Source organism: Tyto alba, unplaced genomic scaffold (assembly GCF_018691265.1).
Source record: "Tyto alba isolate M040663 unplaced genomic scaffold, T.alba_DEE_v4.0 Super-Scaffold_14, whole genome shotgun sequence".
NCBI classification, from domain to species: Eukaryota; Metazoa; Chordata; class Aves; order Strigiformes; family Tytonidae; genus Tyto; species Tyto alba.
This window is the reverse complement of record NW_024881276.1, coordinates 29,034,544-29,053,720: the sequence shown is the minus strand read 5'-3', so window position 1 is coordinate 29,053,720 and position 19,177 is coordinate 29,034,544. Positions and strand designations below refer to the sequence as shown.

General features: G+C 46.7%; 1 protein-coding gene across 2 annotated transcripts in view; it reads right to left on the bottom strand.

The window, feature by feature from the left end:
* Positions 1-19,177, bottom strand: part of RUNX1 (RUNX family transcription factor 1) — a 77,863-nt gene that overhangs the window by 7,939 nt on the left and 50,747 nt on the right. For both annotated transcript variants that reach the window (XM_042788439.1, XM_042788440.1), the window contains one exon: positions 398-559. In XM_042788439.1, coding sequence (XP_042644373.1) covers positions 398-559 — 162 coding nt within the window. The remainder of the gene's footprint in view (positions 1-397; positions 560-19,177) is intronic.

The window sequence follows — 19,177 nt, the reverse complement described above, 5'->3', positions numbered from 1 at the left end:
AACCTGCTGTGCTCTGGTCTGAATTTAGAGCCAGGGAAGGAAACAGAACTGAAATATCTGTGGCGTTCATTTCTTGGCAGATACGATAGCTCTTCAGCACTCCAAACTATTTTTATAGTTCCATACATCTGCAAAGTGCTGCTTTCTCCCTTTTTTTTTTTTTTTTTTTTTTTTTTGACAATGATATGTTGGGCCCCGACCATATTTCTTTACCCTTTGCACAAATCCCAGCAAAGCGTTGGAGAAGGCTTGCTGCAGAGGGCCCACAACAGGCTCTGCTGCAACTGGAGAAAAGTTGCGGCGGCAGCACCCTCGGACACCGCAGCTGGTTTGCACTGGAGTCAGCCTCGAAGCTTTGGTGAGGCCGGGTGCGAGGGACTAACTTTGAGGTACTTACTTGACAGCCGGCTTGAAAGCTCTGCGGTGAGGGATGTCATGCCGCTGGCCCTGCCGGGTGATATCGGCGTGGCGGGGTGCATGGAGGGGGTGGCAATGGAGCCCAGGTACTGGTAGGACTGGTCGTAGGACCACGGCGGAGATGGCTGTACTTGCCTTGTGTCTGCAAGGAAAAAGAGACCTATAGGCTGTTTTGAATGATAAAACTTTGCAATCAAATATGTGAACCAAACCACATGGTGGAAATTGAAACTTAAATGCCAAGATAATTACATTTCAGTTCCATAATCCCCTTTGTCAAGAGACCTTCAGATGAATTGCTTTCTGAAATATTACTTGTACATCTGTGAGTTTTGATCAGCTAATTTTTTCTTGTGAAGCTTTTTGACTATTTCACATTGACGGTGGGCAGGGAAAAGTGGTCAGGGAAAAGCAGATCAAGCTTTCCAAGGTGAAAGACTATTCAATGCTGAGATGCATTAGTATTTTGGGCTGTGTGCTTGCAGCCCTTTTAGCCAAAAAGGCACATCTCACATGGCACCAAGGAGACAAAAACCCAAACTGTGAGTGTTTCTGTGCAGGCGTGTAAGTAGAGAGAGAAGAACAAGATGAAAATATGTGTGTGTGCGTGTGTGTGAGAGAGACAGCGATGGAGAGTGAAACTAGTGTCCTCCAGAAGGCAGGCTCCTAAGTGGATGAATAGGACTTGGGAATTTGACTTCCTCAATGTTTTGAAAATTGCGGGCTTGATGAAATTAATGGGTATTTTGTACATCTATTTAGTACACGTTAAAATACGGAAGTACAATTCAGAGTGATGGGTACATCTACTAGCTGTGGTTGAACTTCAGAAACAGAAAGCCTTACACAGACTCTATGGCACTGCTAAACTGAAAATGTAGACACCCTAGGAGTACAAGCTTTCTGTAGAAACTGCTGCTTCTTGGAAGCAAAATCTCAAAATGCACAGATGCATAAAACATTTATGGAAAAACACTAACCTATTATTCTCTAGCCACAGAACTAGTCTGGCTGACTTTTGAAATCACAGATGCACAGCAGGGAGTTTGTCCAAACCAGTTGCACCAATGCAGAAACAACTCTTTTCTGATTATGTCATCTTTGCATATGAAGTTGGCATTTTTCAGTATATAGAAAATGTTTAATTTTTGTATAAATCAAAGTGAGAAAGATTCCTCCCCCCTCTACCTACCCATATTTATTTTTTTACTATTTTTAGTAGAATCTTTACTATTTTCTTCAGCTCTAAGAGCATTCTCCTGCAGCTTCATCTAGCTGATTGTCTTTTTGAAAAAAGCAAACCTTGGATGAACTGCATTCTGATAAAACTGGTATCAGCATGGAAGGGAAATTTCCCAAGCCTGAGATGAAGGACTTTGATCTTCCATCAGAAAGTCCATCTGGAAATTATTATTTTTCTGTGCTTTATGGAGATGAGTTTTACATTTTGTTTATTTAATCTGTTTAGAAGGGAAGATTTATACAAAACTCAGAGCTTTTAAAAAATAACTAGTTAAGTCACTTGCAGAATAAGCTAAAGTCTTGTTAAGATTTTTCTGCTGAGTAACATATTCAAATTCAGATATTATTAATATTTATTTTTTTTTCTCAGGCAGTATTCCTTAAAAATAAATTCAGTTGACTCATGCTGTTTTAAAAGCAACATCCAATTGCATTAAATGGACTTCAGTAGAAACAAACAAAAAGGCACAGGCACAAAGCCTGTCTTATTGTGAATTACAACATCATCTCATTGTTCATGTATGGTCAGTGTTTATTAAAGATGACAGGGAGACAGATGGGGGAATTCAGTCTCCAGGGGTAGCACTAGGAGAAATACCACAAAGCATCGACAGAGCAGGCGTTGTAATGGTACGACAGTGTGTGTTTCAGTTCTAAAATGGGGTTAATTAAATCATTGCTCCCTTATTTCAGCACGCAGTCCCATCGATTTCGGTTCAGCGATGCGGCTGAGTACTAGAATCATGACACGTGTGCTGGAGGGATCCCAGCCCAGGGGTGGAAGCTCCCTTGGCTGGTCCTGCTGCCTGGGGAGCCCTCGACGTGCTCCGCCAAGACTGATGCCACAGGCGGCAGAACCTCCCCTCTGCCACCTCTCCTTCAAGGGCTCTGTTCAGCACTCTCACTGCAGAAGCCACTGAGCCCCTTTGGCTGGAAAAGTTTTATCGCCTGATTTCAGGTGCGCTGTCCTTAGGTCTTAGCGCTGCAGGGAAGAGGGGAAAAGTCTGTTTTCAGAGTGATCTGTGTACGTGTGAAGGGGGTGCTGCCACCAATCCTTGGTTTTCAGGCTGAAAGGAGAGAACACGCGGCCTGTTTTCTCCTGTTACAAACTGTCATTGCACGGTAGGGCAGCTCTGGCCGCCACTTTTTTCCTGTTTCTTACACTGCTGGCTCTTCAGGCCAAGAGACGTGGCTTTGTCCTGTACCTTGCCCGGCATGCATGCGATCCTGGTCCATAAAACAGCCCCGAGTGCAACGAATGGATGGACAACAGTAAGAAGATGCAGAAAAAGCCCCAGCAGCTGCCGCAGTGGCAGAAGAGGAAGCAGGACCTTGTGACAGGTTTACTGAACACTGACAAGACTAAATTCTTTTAGTGCTACCGGGATTAGCTTTGTGCTGAGTCCCAACTAGAAACCGGATAATGGACCGAGTATGTGTCTAGTAGCATCCAGAAAAAAACTACCAAGACATCTGACCTGCCTCATGCATTTGCTGTTATTACTGACCTCTGGGGTACTTGAAACAGTGACAGACAGCCCGAGAGACCCCCGTTATTAATCTCCTCATCCCATTAAGTCTTTCTTAAGTGAAAGTTCAAACTGCCGATCAATTTTCCGTCTTGGTACCTGCATTCCTAACCCCTGTATTTGCTCTTAAAGATTGGCTTTTTGACATCAGACTGGTTAATAAGTTGCAATCTATTCAGTAATGTTAATATAGGGCATTATGTTATATACACATATTAAAGCAGGTTATGCTGACTAACCCCAGGCATCACCTTCACAGTTTTTTAATAACAAGTGGAGAAAAGTATCACTGTAATAGCATTTTTATGGCACTATTTCAGTGTCAAGAGGGAGACTCAGCTCCCAGTAAAGGCAAGGCTTGCATTTCCAGCAGCTTCAGTAGGATCTGGATCAGGGGCCTCAGATAGCATTTTATTTTTCTGATAGCTGATTTTCTTCAGCTTTCAGGTTACCTGAAATTAGACTGGAATAGGTTCACATTTGTCACAGGACTAGGCTACAGAGAAAGGCAACAAACTCTTTCCAAATCCATCTCTTTCCTGCTTTCAAAATAAAGATGTGCACATCTCAGAAGTTAGTAGATTGGCGCAGGGAACTGAATGTGTGGCTTTGAGTGGCTGAAGTTAATTTGGTGAAAATATGCTGCAAATAAATAGGAGCTGCTTCCCAACTCGGGGTATCTGTGAAGAGATTTGCAGGGAGGGCTACTTCTACAAAGGGGAATAACAGGGCTTTGGGTCCACACATTTTTAAGGCCAAAGAGGATTCTAAAATCATTGAAAAGCAGATCAAACTAGCACAAAACCAAGGAAGTTGTTCCAGTTGGTGATCTGTGCCCAATCCTCCTGGTATTTCTCCCATTAGCAAGTACTTTCCATTTCTGCTTTTTACGGTGTGAGAAAATGTATTTAAAACATGAAAACAGTTATTAATTGCAATAAACCACTCCAGGGCGAGAATTATGGTGCAATAATTCACACCTTGCTGCGTAGTCACGAGCTCTCGGCCTCTCGCCTGATGCCTAACAAGCAATTAAGCCGAAAGTATTGAACCATCTTTCATGCCTCGTCATGTTTTATTGCCACAAAAAGGTTGCGTTCGGCTTGTTTTAAAAAGTTGTAATTAAGCTGTACAAATGTTGCATAATGTTTAATAGTTTAACGAAACAAGCTCTGGTTAGAGACTCGGCGAACCACGGCGGGGGGGGGGGCAAAAAATAATAAAAGAAGCCGGTCTCCCCCTTTTCACGCCGCTCCCTCTGGTCTTAGTATTGAGCATTTTCCCTGCCGTTTTCGCCGTGGAAAAGGAAGAATCTCGCCCGAAGGAGGCGGAGGGCGGTCGGCGGCTCCGGCGGCCGCGCATCGGTAGGTGGCACCGGAGGCCGGGCAGGAGCCGGCGGCTCCCCCCCCCCCCCCCCCCCCCCCAAACCCCGCCGCTCCCCGGGACCCCCCCACCGCCTCCCGCCCCCCTCAGTTCCCCGCCCCCCCCCCCCCCCCCCCCCCCCCCCAACACCCTGGGACCTCCCCCCCGCCGCTCCCCGGGCTCCCGGAGCGGCGTCCGACTGCAAAAGAACCGTCTTGAGCAGCGTGAATTTTCCACGGGGGCAGCCGTAACCGGGCCCGTCGTCAGCGCCTGGCAGGGCTCTCCCACCCGGGACGCTGCCGGGAGCGCGGCTCCGCTCCCCGCCGTCCCGTCACGCAGGCGGCTGCCGGGGAGCGGGGCCGGGGCGCGGGGGTTCCCCGGCGGGGTGCACGGCAGAGGTGTGTCCGCCCAGAGAGACCCCGGCCGCGGTTTTGGCTTCCCGGGGTGTTATTCGATAGTCAGGTACAAAAAAGGGAAGGGGAACGAACTGCCTCCGCTCTCAGAGCACAGGACGAACGGGTCGAGAGCCCCGCGCGTTGCCTGAGCTTGCACAGAGCATCCTTTTGTCCGTAAAACTGATCCCCAGCGTACAGGACGTAGAAATCACTGGGGCATAATAAACATGAAGTCCTGGGATGCTATTTCTGTGTGATTCTTTTGCAGAGGGGGCTCACGCTTTAAAATGTAAAACAACATCCCCCCCGCCTCTTCCCCCCCACCCCCGGCTCCAAAAGAAAACACTGTGATGCTGTCAGGCAAGGTATAAAACACCGAGTTTCAGTGGGATCACGGTGATCCACAGTACCGGGTCAGGATGTTGCTTGGGATGACAGCAAAAACGTCTTTATCACCTCATCATTTCTATATAATAAATATAACAAGCCATACCAAGCTGTCTAAAAGAAAGCCCCCGCAAGACTTTATGTGCTGATCAGAAAATATTTCTTTCCAGCCATATTAAAAGCTTTAAGCTTCCAATTCAAATGAGATAACAGGTCCGGCCGCAGCTACGAGCCGACAGGAGAGATGCGGCTGTGGATGCGCGTGGCTTGCGCCAGGCTGGATCCCGCACCCCTCGGAACCCGTTTTACGCCCCTGGACCTCAGAGGGAGACGGTTCTCCGTGTGTCACTGCAGGTCAGGAGCTGCTGCCTGCTCCCAGCCAAGAGGCGCCGCGTGGCCAAATCCCGGTATGATACAGCGTGTTCCTGGAAGCTTCGGAAAGGAGCAGCAGGATGTGAGTCAGTACGCCGTGGCGTGGGGCGGGATGCCGGGGGAGCCGGCAGCGGCCCCGGAGGGAGCAGGTACCCCTTTGGCTCAGCCAGGCTGCCCGCCTTGCCCCCTGCCCCTTCCCGCCCGGCCGCACTCGCACATGGGCTGCCTGCGCGTCCTCGACCCTCCACCTCAGAAATTACAACTTCCCGCTTGAAAAAATACAATTACTTTCACAAACTACCTTCTACAAAGGGCTTTTTCCCAAACCAGGGTCAGGGGAGCTGGAGGAGTCAGCCTCGGGTACCGAGCGGCTAATTAGCCACTATCTATGTCAGTGAAAATCCCCCCGTCCTCAGCATAGCGCGATGAAGATGAATTGCGAAATAGCCGCTGCTGTTGCCAGACTTTTTTCTCAAGTTGCAAAAATTTCTGTCAGTCATACGCAACAAACCCTGAAAGTCACATAGCATCGAGCTTTGCAATTCCTCCACAACCCTGGCAAGCACTTTAAAGGCAGCAACTGGCATAAGACACAGGGTGAATGAAAGCTGGGATTAGTTTACTGGTGTCAAACTCGGAGGCAGACAAGGAGAGAGCTGGATCCTTAACTGCTTTGAAAGGCTTTTCTGAGTCTGGGATTTGTCTGCTGCCGCTGCCCCCCAGTCTGATTTGCTAATCTTTCTGAAGGGAATCGTTTTTTATAGTGTGATTTTCCCTTCCTTTGAGTGTAAGGCAGGAATGATCTTGATTAGACTTGTTCATTCAGAGAGGTGTCTTGCTTAATAGAGGAAACGGTCTATGAGCACAGAAATACTCCGTGTAGTTCTGTGCTCAGGAGAAAGGTGCCGCCTGCCTAAAAACTTCAATTCAGTCCTTCCTCCTTCCCCCACTTTTGCCAACATCTCTTACGTGTCTGTGTCTGCCTCTTCCTCCCACTTGCTTTCTCACATTACCTCCTAGCCCCAGCAGCTGCAGGTGAAGGTGTGAGAAGCATAAGGGACCACGATACGGTCCTGCGTGAGTCTGACCTAGTCTCTCTGAAGCAAGGCATCTGAAATGACTCAGTCTCCCTCCCTCGCTCGGGACCCAGCAAATCCTCAGCCTAATGCAGCACTGTGAAAAGGTGTGTCATCTCCCGGCAGCTGAAAGAATTAGTCAGTAGCCTAAATAAGGGGGACTTTCCAAAGGACAAGTTCATCACTGGCAGTGGCAGCAGCCGCACAAGGCTGGTATTCTCATACCTCTCAGCGCTGGAACATGAGGAGCTGGAAAATTACAGAGCAAACTGTAAAATTCCACCAGCATCTACTTCACCCTGCAGGGTGGTTTCCCTCCGTGTGCCAGGCTGTGGAAACCACTGTCACACCACAGAGCCACCTCCCAGCGCAACAGCTGGGAGACCTGCAGGTCTCACCGAGGTGGGTGCGAGCTCTGATTTGCCCCCAGGGAAAGCTTTTCACAGCCTTCTGATTTCCACTGGAAATTTATAGGAGACGAGCATTCACTCCTCTCCGTGGCCTTGAAAAGCCCCTTTTAGATTGCCAACAGGTGACAGGACTTATTCTGGTTGAGAACGACAGTGACAGATATGTCGCGTGTCTGGAAATTTTTAAGTTGGGGAGGGGGGTGGGAGAGCCACCCAAATCCCCAGCTATTCTCTGGAAGAGAGATCTTTGGCAACGACCTCCTGCCTCAATGTTTGCTTTAATTTTATTTCAATATTACTGTGGTTTTGTGGAGTATATCAAAGGCTAGAGAAATTCTAGAGGCATTTGAGCCTCTAAAAAACCTCCTGTGGGATAGGAGAATGAGGGAGTTTCTCCACACTGAGGCATCACACTCTTGAGAATAAAGCAGAAAAATACCAGCCTCGAGCTGAAAGCTTTGAAAAAAACAGTTGCTGAGGCTGTTTGCTCTAGCTGTGGTGCTTAGAGTTGATGCAGCACTTCCCAAAACATGCTAGGTGCTGCATGGACATACCGGAGTGTACCAGCCACTGAGAAGGATCAAGGGTATAATAAAGATGACGATGGAAAAGCAGAGACAAAGAGCGGTGTGATTGGTGCTGGGGTGCAGAGCACCTTTTCTACTGTTCATTCAGTACTTTGCAGTCAGTCTCTGTGCACCATCTACCCCCCAATTCGTCTTCTGTGTTAGCTTGTTTCTTTTCAACGCTGCACTAGACAGGGTGTTGCGGATGAAAATGATGCAAATCTGCCAGTGCCTTTGAGGATTTCAGTCCTCCAGTGCTGAATGTAGTGGAAGACTTATATGAAGATTTTTTGCTACATTTTCTTTAGAAATAGATGGCAGGGAAGGAAGAAAACCAAACAAGTGCATTCTAATGGTTTGTTTGAATTTCCATCTCAAGAAAGTCAGTGTTCCCATGACAGTAAGATACCTGGACATGAAACCAAAGGCAGCAGGAGAAAACACCTGTCCTAGCTGTGTATATTTTGGGGATAGAAGGAGAAGAACTGTGTATTCCTTCACGTTTAGAGCTGCCTGGATGAGCTGCCTAGACTAGCAGAACTGTATGTGCACAATGCGCTGTAAAGAAACAAGTAGCATTTTAGTAATGGCAACTGGCTGTGGGGTGGGGGTCCCCTAAAAAACCTCTCAGGTCTCATTGCTAACCTGGTGCCAGAATCAGGAAGTTGCAGGCAACTCCAAATACCGAACTGTGAAAACTCTGATTTCACAATCAACGTATGTGCTGCCCTAGCAGGTTAGTACATAAGCTGCTCAAATGAAATATAAACCATCTCTGCTCCTGAGTAAGCACACTCCTTCTGGGCTGGCGTCACTGCCGCTTTGAAGAACATGATGGCATTATGGGCAAACTGCAAAGTCTCTGGGTGCCAGTGACACGCAGAAGTTGGAAAGCTGAGTTTTGCAAATTAAGGATGCATTGTTCTTTGTCTTTGGAGGTATGAGTCACCCTGGAGAGCTGCAGTTATTTGTTCAAGAGGGAGACTCCATTCCACCACCCATCCTCCTCTTCCCTCTCTCTCCGCATCAACAAGGAGCGGAGTAAAAGAATTCAACCTTGACCTTCCAGTCTGTTGGCTCCCCTGGAGGAGACATGCCGCCAGACTCGATGCCGCGGCATCGTTCTCCCCTATCTCTAAGCGTACTGCTAAAGCACAAACTGAAACAGTGGGGAAATCAGGGACAGATACCAGGCGGGCGTTGGCGGAGAGCAGACTTCACTCTTTGTCCCGTTGTGCCCAGCCCAGGAGCCCCGCGGCTCGGGCGGAAGGGTGACAGAGCAGGCACCTGCACCCGTGTACCTGTGCACACACACGTGTACGCGCACATACACTTGCCTGCTTGCTGCCTGGCACTGCGGTTTCCTCCTGCTTCAGAGGCGCCAGGCAGAGAGCAGGTTGTGTGAGGCTGCTGGGGGGGGTGCATGATCTGCAGTGACCCGCGCAGGGACTGGGGGCTGGGACCTGTTGGAGGAGTTACTGCTCCTTTGTCCAGCTCAGTTAATCCATACCTAGGAAGCACATCTCTCGGAGCCTGGAGCAGAATCGCATGGGGACTGTGGCAGCTTCCCCTGGCCTGCTGTCACAGCCTGTATGACAAATCCTGCCAGACGACAGAGCACTTCTGTTCCTGTCCTGCTCGTCCCCTCTCCAGCTTCTCCCTTCTGCTGCTCTAGGTCCCAGCTACTGCTCTCCTCTCTGCCTCTCGCTGAACCACACTAGTACGTGATCACCTCCCAGCTAATTAATTCCTTGATCCTCACACTGCCCCCTGAGGAAGGATATTATTGCAATCCTTGTTTTAGCAGACTGATGCATGCAGAAAGAAAGGCTCCAGTTCAGCAGAGCTCTCAGGGCACAGATCTCAGCGCTTGGCTGAGTCAGAGCACATGCGAATTACCTGATGTCACCCCGGCAGGGAAAGTTCAGCTTGGGGGAGATGTATCCACTTTGTCCTACTTAGCTCACACCTTGAAAGCACTTTACAGGAAGCATAGGGCTCAGGTGGGGCACAATGAGAAGCAGGTCAATTAGTCCATCTCACCTCCTTGCTGCTGGTGAGAGCAGCTGCTTTCAGCCTGCCTTGGGCAGGTATGTCATGTCCTGGAAATGCAGACGCAGAATTAGGGTGCTAATTGTGTACAAAGTGTGATGCTGTCTCCTGGTGTCCTGGCTCTTGGGGGAGGATTCATCCCACCTGAGAGATCTACAATGTAAGTGTCTACCTCTGAGCTACTTGTCTAGACTCTGGACTTTATTGCTAACAGGATAAAACAGACACTTGTGGGGTGCAAGTCATTTCATCCTAAGGGAGACATCCAAGCCAAGCCAGGTGGGTGAATCACACCTGATGAACAGCTGTTTCTCTCCCCGATCGCAAAGATACCAGGTGACTGTGTCAGATGGAGACACACAAAACACTGATGTCTAAAGTTAGGTGAAATGAATCCCAGCCTGGTTACACCTCCAAAGTTTCTCTCTCATGGGGTGGAGCAAAACCAAAGGAAGTGGAGACGTATCTCCTGGGACAGGACCTGGAAGTCACACTGAGTCACTATTTGCAGACATAGGATTACCTGCACCTTCATCTTTAGGGCAATACCCTCCGTGCCTGTGGGCTGGACCTGGCCCTGCTGGTCCTGGAAGGGGATTGCTGATACCCTGGTGCCCAGCCCCAGAACCACTGCCTAAGGGTGTTCAGGAAGGCAGTCATGAGTTCATGTCACAGTGAAACATTTCCTAGCTTTGCGTCTACATTTCAAGACAATTAAATATGAGGCTGAAAGTTCCTTGGGTGGATTATTCCCACCGAAAGACCAATGCCATAAAAAAAAAAAAAGAGCAGAGCTGAATGAGGAAGTCTCTGCAGTCCACTGGGAGTCATGGTGATAAAGAGATGACTACAACGTGGCCTCAGGTATCTTACAGGTTGCTCCTGATGATGTGAATTGATTACTCCATATTAAAGTTCTTTAGCCTACAGATAAACAAAAAGTCCTCATCAATCTCTTCTTTTACACTTTCAGTGCTCCCTCCTCTTTTTCAACATGAATGTAGTAGAAGAAAGAACTTACTCTCTGGAGCTTATAGTCATTTTATCCACCACAAAACACTGACCTTGATCTGAACTAATTAGGATTGCAATAGATTATTAATACGAGTCAGTAAGGTGGAATTTTGTCAGTATAAAAGAGGCCTTTGAAGATAACAGCCATTTACACTTTCATGATCTCATCTCAAGTGCTCAGAAGAAAGCCTATAAACTAATAAAGTAGAATTCATCCAGGGGCGCTCTGCACACACAGCGGAGTATCACCCTCCAAACCCTTATTCAGGATGGCAAATGAAATCTGCTTGGATTCTTTTAAATTCCAACACAAATCAGGATTAAAACACCTTTTGGTACTAAGCAGATCCCTGATGATCTAAAGACACACTGGTTCATTTTATTGACTTAGAGAATGTAAGTGACATATCAAATGCAACCTTCATACTTTAACAACTGAGGTCACCTTGAGAAAAATGATACTGAGCCCAGTGGTATGAAACCTCTCTCCAGAGTGCAGCTTTGATTTACAAGGTGAAGTAAGGTCTTCTTGATGTGCACATGTATTTGTAAATTTTGACTTAGAACGATGCATGGATTTTTTTAAAAAGGGGGTAGCTAAGAAACTGTTGCTCATTATACGACTAAACTAAACCAGACTTGTTGAAAACTCTATTAAATGATCTGCTCCTCTAAACTGTCAAGCTGGTTTTGAGGAGATCTGCAAAACCGAAATGGAAAATGAGTCAAGCCCAGAAGTATGTGCTGAAAGCCCCAACTCACTGGGTTGTCAGGGGCATTCAGTCCAGAAATACATTTAAAATACCGTTTCAGAAATGCTTTGCTTCCTTTATGAAATCCCTTGGCACTTGCTGCGTAGCCGAGGAATGCACCATCCTGCCGCGCTGCAGACATCACCAATTCCACCTGACCTGTGGCCCTGGCAGGTGGCAGCAGGACATCTCCCCTGCCTCCCCCCTGAATCAGAGAGGCTGGAGGAGTACAGCCAGAGGAAGAAAGATTAAAAGGAAGGTAAAGACTCATCTTGTTCAACCCTTTGCCACAGTTTCAGGAGCAGTAGTGCTCAAGACATGCACTAGGTCCACGTCAGCTTCTGTGTTCACTTGACTGGCCATATTTAAATGTTATATTGATTGATTTCAGCGAAGCTAGGTCTAAATCTGAAGGGCAAAGATATAAGCAGCATGAGATCTGAAGTTAAAAGTTTTTCTCTCTTTAGTGCTACTGAATATACCAAGCAGAAGTTCAGTCAATCAACACATACAGAAGCTGTTGCAGAGGTGAAGCCCCCTTGGTAGTCCTTCATAGAAATCACAGAATGGTTTGGGTTGGAAGGGACGTTAAAGGTCACCCAGTTCCAACCCCTGTGCCACAGGCAGGGACACCTTCCACTAGACCAGGTTGCTCCAAGCCCCGTCCAGCCTGGCCTTGAGCCCTTCCAGGGAGGGGGCAGCCACAGCTTCTCTGGGCAAACTGTGCCAGTGTCACCTCCCTCGCAGTAAAGAATTTCTTCCTTATATCTAATCTAAATCTACCCTATTTCAGTTTAAAACCATTACCCCTCATCCAATCACTACACGCCCTTGTAAAACGTCACTCCTCAGCTTTTGTGTAGCCCCCTTTAAGTACTGAAAGGTCCCCCCAGAAGCCTTCTCTTCTGCAGGCTGAACACCCCCAACTCTCTCAGCCTGTCCGTGTACAGGAGGTGCTCCAGCCCCCTGATCATCTTTGTGACCCTCCCCTGGACCCACTTGAGCAGGTCCGTGTCCTTCTGATGTCGGGGGCCCCAGAGCTGGACACAGCACTGCAGGGGGGGTCTCATGAGAGCAGAGCAGAGGGAGAGAATCACCTCCCTGCCAAAGCAAGGTGCCAAAAAATGAGAACCCTGGAGAAGGCGGCGCAGGGCTTTGAATATGCAGGGCTCAGCCAGCAGTGCCCTGGACGCATACTCTCCATCAGGACGGTTGGGGAGGCGTCTGCCCTGAAAAGGGAGGATAGGCCTGTGCCACCCATCAGGGCAGTGATGCCTGGAGGCGATGGTGACCCGGCGGCAGCGTGCTGATGCCCCAACCCCATGCACCTCCCTGCCACTTCTCCTTCAGCTCCTCCTGTGGGGGACCTGGGACAACCAGGCTGCTTGGAAATGTGCACTGTGGCCCCAAATTTTCTGTACCTATGTCCCGATCATAATTTCTGGTTTGTGTGCAGGTAGGTGCTACCAGAATGGGTGGAGTAAGGAATAACAGGGTTGAAGGAAAACTGTAATCCAGTAGAGAAAAGAAGTGTCAACACATGTCAAATGTTGCAAAATGTCCCAGTGTGGAAGAAATAAAGTAATACCCAGTATTAACCAACAACCAGTTGTGTTGCCAAACTGAGGAAGATTTCTATTTGGAATAGGAAGTGTGTGATCTTTTATACAAGTAAGAGTTTTGTTTCATTTTCTGTATTAAACGTCTTAAAAATGAATAAGCTCATTTCAAATTACACCCTGTGACTAGCCTATCTGCTCAGAAATATGCAAAATTGTTGTTCTCTGTTAGCAGTTATGAACCTATGAAACACTGACACACGAAAAACTTTTTAGAAACTTAGCTAAACACAGCTAAACTCCACTGAATGTGCCGAACTGAGCAGTTCTAGGCAACTGTGACAGGGAGAGTAAGATCACAAGTCATCATTATAAGCAAAAGGAAATTTTTCCCATTTAAGAAACTATCTCAAAGCTAAACATAATTATGATATGTAAGCAAACATTAAATAATTATTTAAGTAAGAGTAAGACCAAACAAGTCATTTACACTTAATGTAAAAATCCAATGTGATGGCAAGGAACAAGGTTACTGTAGGTTATAGATTGTTGGCTTGCTCAGGGAAAAAAAAAAAAAAACCTTCAGAATTTTCCCCGATTGAAGTATTTTTTACATCTAAATTTTCACAGTTCTAAAAATTGGCAACATTTTGAAACAATTCATTTAAATTCAACCAGAAATTATATATTTGCTGTTGTTGTTTTGCAGTTGTTGATATTTGGGGACTGCCAGAGAAACAAAACAAAGACCCCATTCATTTATTTGTGCAGCTCTTTAATCTGTTTACATTAATATGCTGTATTACTCATTTTTTCCCCAACATGATCCCAAAATGATTGCTTAGCCACACTCACACTAGTCTCTCCTGCCAGCAAATTAAATATGAAATGGTTTATTCCCCCATTCTCCAGCAGCTCTTCCCCATCCTCACATGCTCATTTAGCCAGTCTGAACTTACAGATAAGCTGATGATGAGACACTAGAAGGCAAAACCAGACAATTACCTAGGCAAATGTTTGAAGGATTTGGGCCCTGCGGCAAAAATGCTGTTTACTGAAGACTGAAAGCGCCATTTCTACTTAGTACAAGCCAGTGTGTCTGAACTCAGCAGTTCTGGATAGTGGCCACCAGTGGACTCAGAGCAAGGTTTATAGGTGCAAGATAACATCATGCTCCTGTCTGCATTTCATCACCGCAGGGCCTTTTTCTGTGTTCTTAAACAAAGGCATGCAAGTACCAACAGAAGTATACTTTACCATCTGTCTTTATATTCACTCATTACATAGTTAATCATTTATTTTTATGCTGAAGACCACCTTGACAAGGTGCAAGGGCAAATCCTCAGCCGGCCTAGTTAGTAAAGCAAGGCCAGCTTACATTGGCTGAAGAGCTGTCTTTTGGTCTAATTCTGCACCTTTCAAAACTCACTGGATACAAGCAGGGTTGCAGTGCCTCGTGCTCCCCTTTTCCCCTTCCTAATTTCCTCCTTGAAAGATGTTTTGGGGCAAAGAACAGAAACTGCAATAAGAATCATGATGAGGAGGAATGAGAACACGACGCTGGGTTGCATTTCACGCTCCTCCTCCCACCCAGCCCTCCATCTACCCACTCCCCTCTGCACTGCCCTGGCGATGCAACCAGTGATGGCACTGGCAAAAATGGAGGAGATCGGGCTAGAAAACTTAGAAAAAGGACACAGGAAAGCTGCTGAACTGTACAACGAGCCTTTCACCTGGGCTGGTGGACCCAGTCACTAACAGCACCGTGGCAGTTCTGCTGACCCAGGAGGCTCAGCTAGCCTTTGCCGATACACAGCAAATGGGTATGTGGGGAAAGTCTGGATGGCCACTCTGCATTTTCAGACTGTTTCAGCAGTAGGGAGTGAACTCCAGCTCCAAGGAAATGCTCAGCCACATGCCTGCTGTCTGAGTTGGTGAAAAATTGACAGTAACATAGGAAATGGAAAAAAAAAAAATGCATGGGACAGGTCTGTAGCCCCTGCCTCCCTCTGCCACCCACTCTCAGCGGGGAGAAGGGCTCAACAGAAAGGGCAGGAAAAGGATCTAAAACATTACAGTTTCCAGAGGATGCACATCTAAGACATCTGTGCAACAGAACTGAAGGGAGACCACAGTGGCAAAGATGGATGGCCAAGACAAAGCCGAGACTCCTGCCTTCAATTCACAAGTGAGGAGTGTCTTGAGCTGGGCTGATCCTCCACCCGGGCTGAGCTGCTTCAGTGCTAACAAGCAGAGGATCTCAGCCACGGTGGCATCTGAGCCCAGCACCTTTCACAACCTCTGCGATCTCAAGAAATGGCCCCAAAATGCTAGGTAAATGGCACAGGTGCCAGGCACACTGATAAGAAGCTATTAATAGCGCTAAACCATCTGGAGGTAAACTTTCCAGTAAGAGTGTGACAAACTAGGTGCCTATCTCCCATACTTAATCCACCAGGCATGGTCCTACAAAGTAAGACCCTAGCGACCAAGGCTTAGTCACATTTAACTACCAACATTAAGCTATACTTTCCATAAGCACTCTCCTGGCTTTGTTTCGTAAAAATATTTTCCCATAAAGAAGAGAGGGGCATGCTACATCCAAGCATGGGGAACGTGTCTTGTGAGGAGACAGCATTTCCTCAGTCCTCCCTTTATTTTTTTTTCCTTCGTCTTCAAATATGAAAAATAAGTTGTATGACAGCCTTTGGTGGAGATGTGTGCAACAAGGACTTCATTGTCTCAGACAGGTGTGAGATTGGAATTGATTCTGGGCCAACAACCCCAGTATCAGAGCCAGCTCTGTGAGCTAAAAACATACACCAACCATCCAGTAATACCACTGCAGCCAGCCAGAGACTCAACAATTTAAGGCTTAACACACACACACAACATAAATCAGATGAGGATGTACCAGCCAACCGTCAGCTTCCTGGGCAGATGCCTGCAGACCGTCTGTGCAGATCAGACCTTGCCTGTTTCAGTTATTGGAAACATTTTTTATTTTTTTTTTCATATAAAGATGAGAGGCTGGGTGGAGCAGCTAGCTCAGACACATTTACATTTGCCCTATCTTGCCCCAACAGCCCTCCTTTGCTTGCTGTTTGGAGGCAGTCCTTCTTGTAAAGTCACTTTATTCCAAGTACAGGAGGGAAGGAATTACATCTTGGGGAAATGTTTAATGTACAAATACAAAAATCACATGGACACGCACTCAGTATGCACCACCCTCATGAAACAAAACCGTTCCCTTCCATGGGAGTTTAGGAGGCTCTGAACATGATCAAACAAGCACAAGAATTAGTACAGCTGTTTTTCTTTCCTTCTTTCATTCTTTTCTTTCTTTTTTTTTTTTTTTTTTCATGGATATATTTCCTTCACTTTTCCAGGAAAACCTGTTTTCACACTCTCTCCTCTCTGCCTTTACTTCTCTCACCTGCTTCAACCTACTCCCTGCTCTACATCTGGCCACGTTAGTCACCCCGGCGAGGGCAAGAGATGGCAGTGCTGGTGGCCTCCTGCTCCTCTCCCAGGCTCTGCCATGTGGCACCCTGCTGCCTCGGGCACGGTCACCCGTGGGTGACCCACAGATGTGCTGGTGACAGCCAGGCCCTCTGCCATGCCCGAGGCATCTGGCAAACCCCGCTCTGCCTGGTTTCTCCCTATGCCTCAGCAGCTCAGTTTTAGCTGCCCTTGATCCCAGCTGCAAGCCCTTCTCCTTTCTCCAGCTCCTCCATCCTCGGGGGAGCAGACAGGGCCCCTTGCAGTCCCTTGCCAAGTGAAAAGGGGGACAGGGCTGACTCCTGCAGGTCCCAGGCTGGTCCCCTGCCACACCCGCCTGCGCGGCTTCTCTGCTGGCCGGGCAATGGGACAGGGCTTGCAAGGGTAGGGAGCACCATCAGCACAAAAGCCTGGCACAAACACCCAGGTACGTGCTTAAAAGCTGAAGGAAGCTGAAAGAGAGCTTTTCAAAAAAAGTATTTGCAGAGGAGGGGTAAAAATTACAATATGCTAGCGATCCATTTATATCTCGGTGAGCATTAGCTGGCAGCTCTTGGTTTACACTCACTTGAAATGTCTCCCTCCCTTTTGTGTGGTTCCTTTTCAAGTTAACACAAATGTTCACCTTTATAATGTATGGCAGAGCAGCACTGTTTTCTGGTGGATACCTTCCCTCGTGAACTAATTAATACCGAGTTCGAATTTGCAAATGGTTTTGAATGTAAAATTGCTCATGTATACATAAATCTCAAGGATATCAAAGAGACTATTCTTTTGAGCAGTTATTCACATGTTTTACTGCAGAATGAGGATCACCGTTTGGACCTGGGATTTTTAAAATTAAATATACTTCAGTAGCTTTATGCAATGAGAACTGAAATCATCATAAATGCTACACTTGCTCAGCTAACTGTAAATCATCACTACACTACTAAAATGAAGAATTGCTTCTGACAAAATGTTGTCTTTCCTACAGGCCAAAGGATGTAGCAGTTCACAGCAACTTCTCTGGATACTGGGAACTTATCAGTGAATAAAGCGGTGAATATATAACTTTTTCCTATGCAAAGGATTTTTTGTTTCATTGTTTTTTGTTGGCTATGATCACCTGAATTTGATCTGCCAGAAGCTAAGGGAACCTAAACTGTCCAAGTCACATCTAAAAGCTCTGATAATTGTAATTATTTAAAAATGCAGATGATGCAAACTACAGTGGTTTATATTCTAAAGCGTGCCTAGTTATCCAGTTCCATTTTTGGGTACCTAATAAAACACATTCAAAACATCTCTTTTTGCAGATATCCAGGCTCCCTGAAGGTCCCTGGAGTGGAGCACCAAATCCTGGAAGCTCTCCGAATCACTGATCTTGAACTGAGTATCTTGCCCAACACAGATACACCAAGTAAACCTCTGAAACAGACCTGAGCATTTATTGTTGGAAATCAAGCCGACCCTGAGAGCAAAACCACAATTTTTTAATGGATCTATTTCATATGCTTTTGTTTTTCAGTGCTTTTAAGAGAAGAGTTGTATAAATAGAATGAAAATGGTCAGACAGAAACAATTGTCTATTTGACTATATAATGTGCTCTTCCCCACATAATTGATTGTTTTACTGAACACATCCAAGCCCATTGTTCTTTGCATGTGAACAATCTCCATTTATAGGGTTCATAATATACTGAATACACAGGGAAAAAGTATCAATAAGTTTGCTAAGGGTGTACTGTGTACTCAGCCATGTAAAAGGAGCCCTGTGAACACTTGAACCAGGTGAGATCATTAGAGAAGATCTGTTTGACGCAACCTCTTGTTAAAGGCACGGCAGTGGAAGAGACGAGGGCATGTCTGCACTTGATGCTTCGAAAGGAGCCCCCCGCCTCATGGATAAATCCCACTGGTGAAGAAAGCAGAGGCTGTGTCAGTCCTCCTGAACGCAAAGCCCCTTGGCTGCCACGAGCATGGGCAGCCGCTGCTGCCTCCTGCGGAGCTGGAGGGGTTGATTTCACTCCATCCAAATCTAGGAGGTGTCTGCACTGACCCAGGCCGTGCAGGCTCGGCATACTGAGGTGGGGTTCTCACCTCAGAAACAAAACTCTGAGTGCCAGTGTCCCTGTTTCCTCCTTTATTTTCTAGGTGGCAAACAGGGTATCTGTGATCATTCTGCTCCAAGACCTCAGCATTTCAAGTTTGGAGAAGCTCAGTTCAGTATTTGAGGGAAAAGAATATATTCAATTACAAAATCAAAGTGGTATCTTTTGGCACATGGGCATCAGCTGAATAATAAGCCGGTTTCAGTGGATGTTTGTTTTTAGGGTAAGGAGCTCTTATTTATTTTTTGTTTGTTTTATTTACCATGGAAGGTAATTTGAGCTCTGGTATCAAAACATGTCATATTCTGCCAAGAGGGGATTAACGAGGAGAATGCTATGGAAAGAAACTGGGTTTGTCAGTAAAGAACTGAGAGAGATTTTATTTATTGGAGTTTTGCAATCAGCGCTTTTAATCTTCCTCACAATTGGGCCATTCAAAGGCCAAGAATA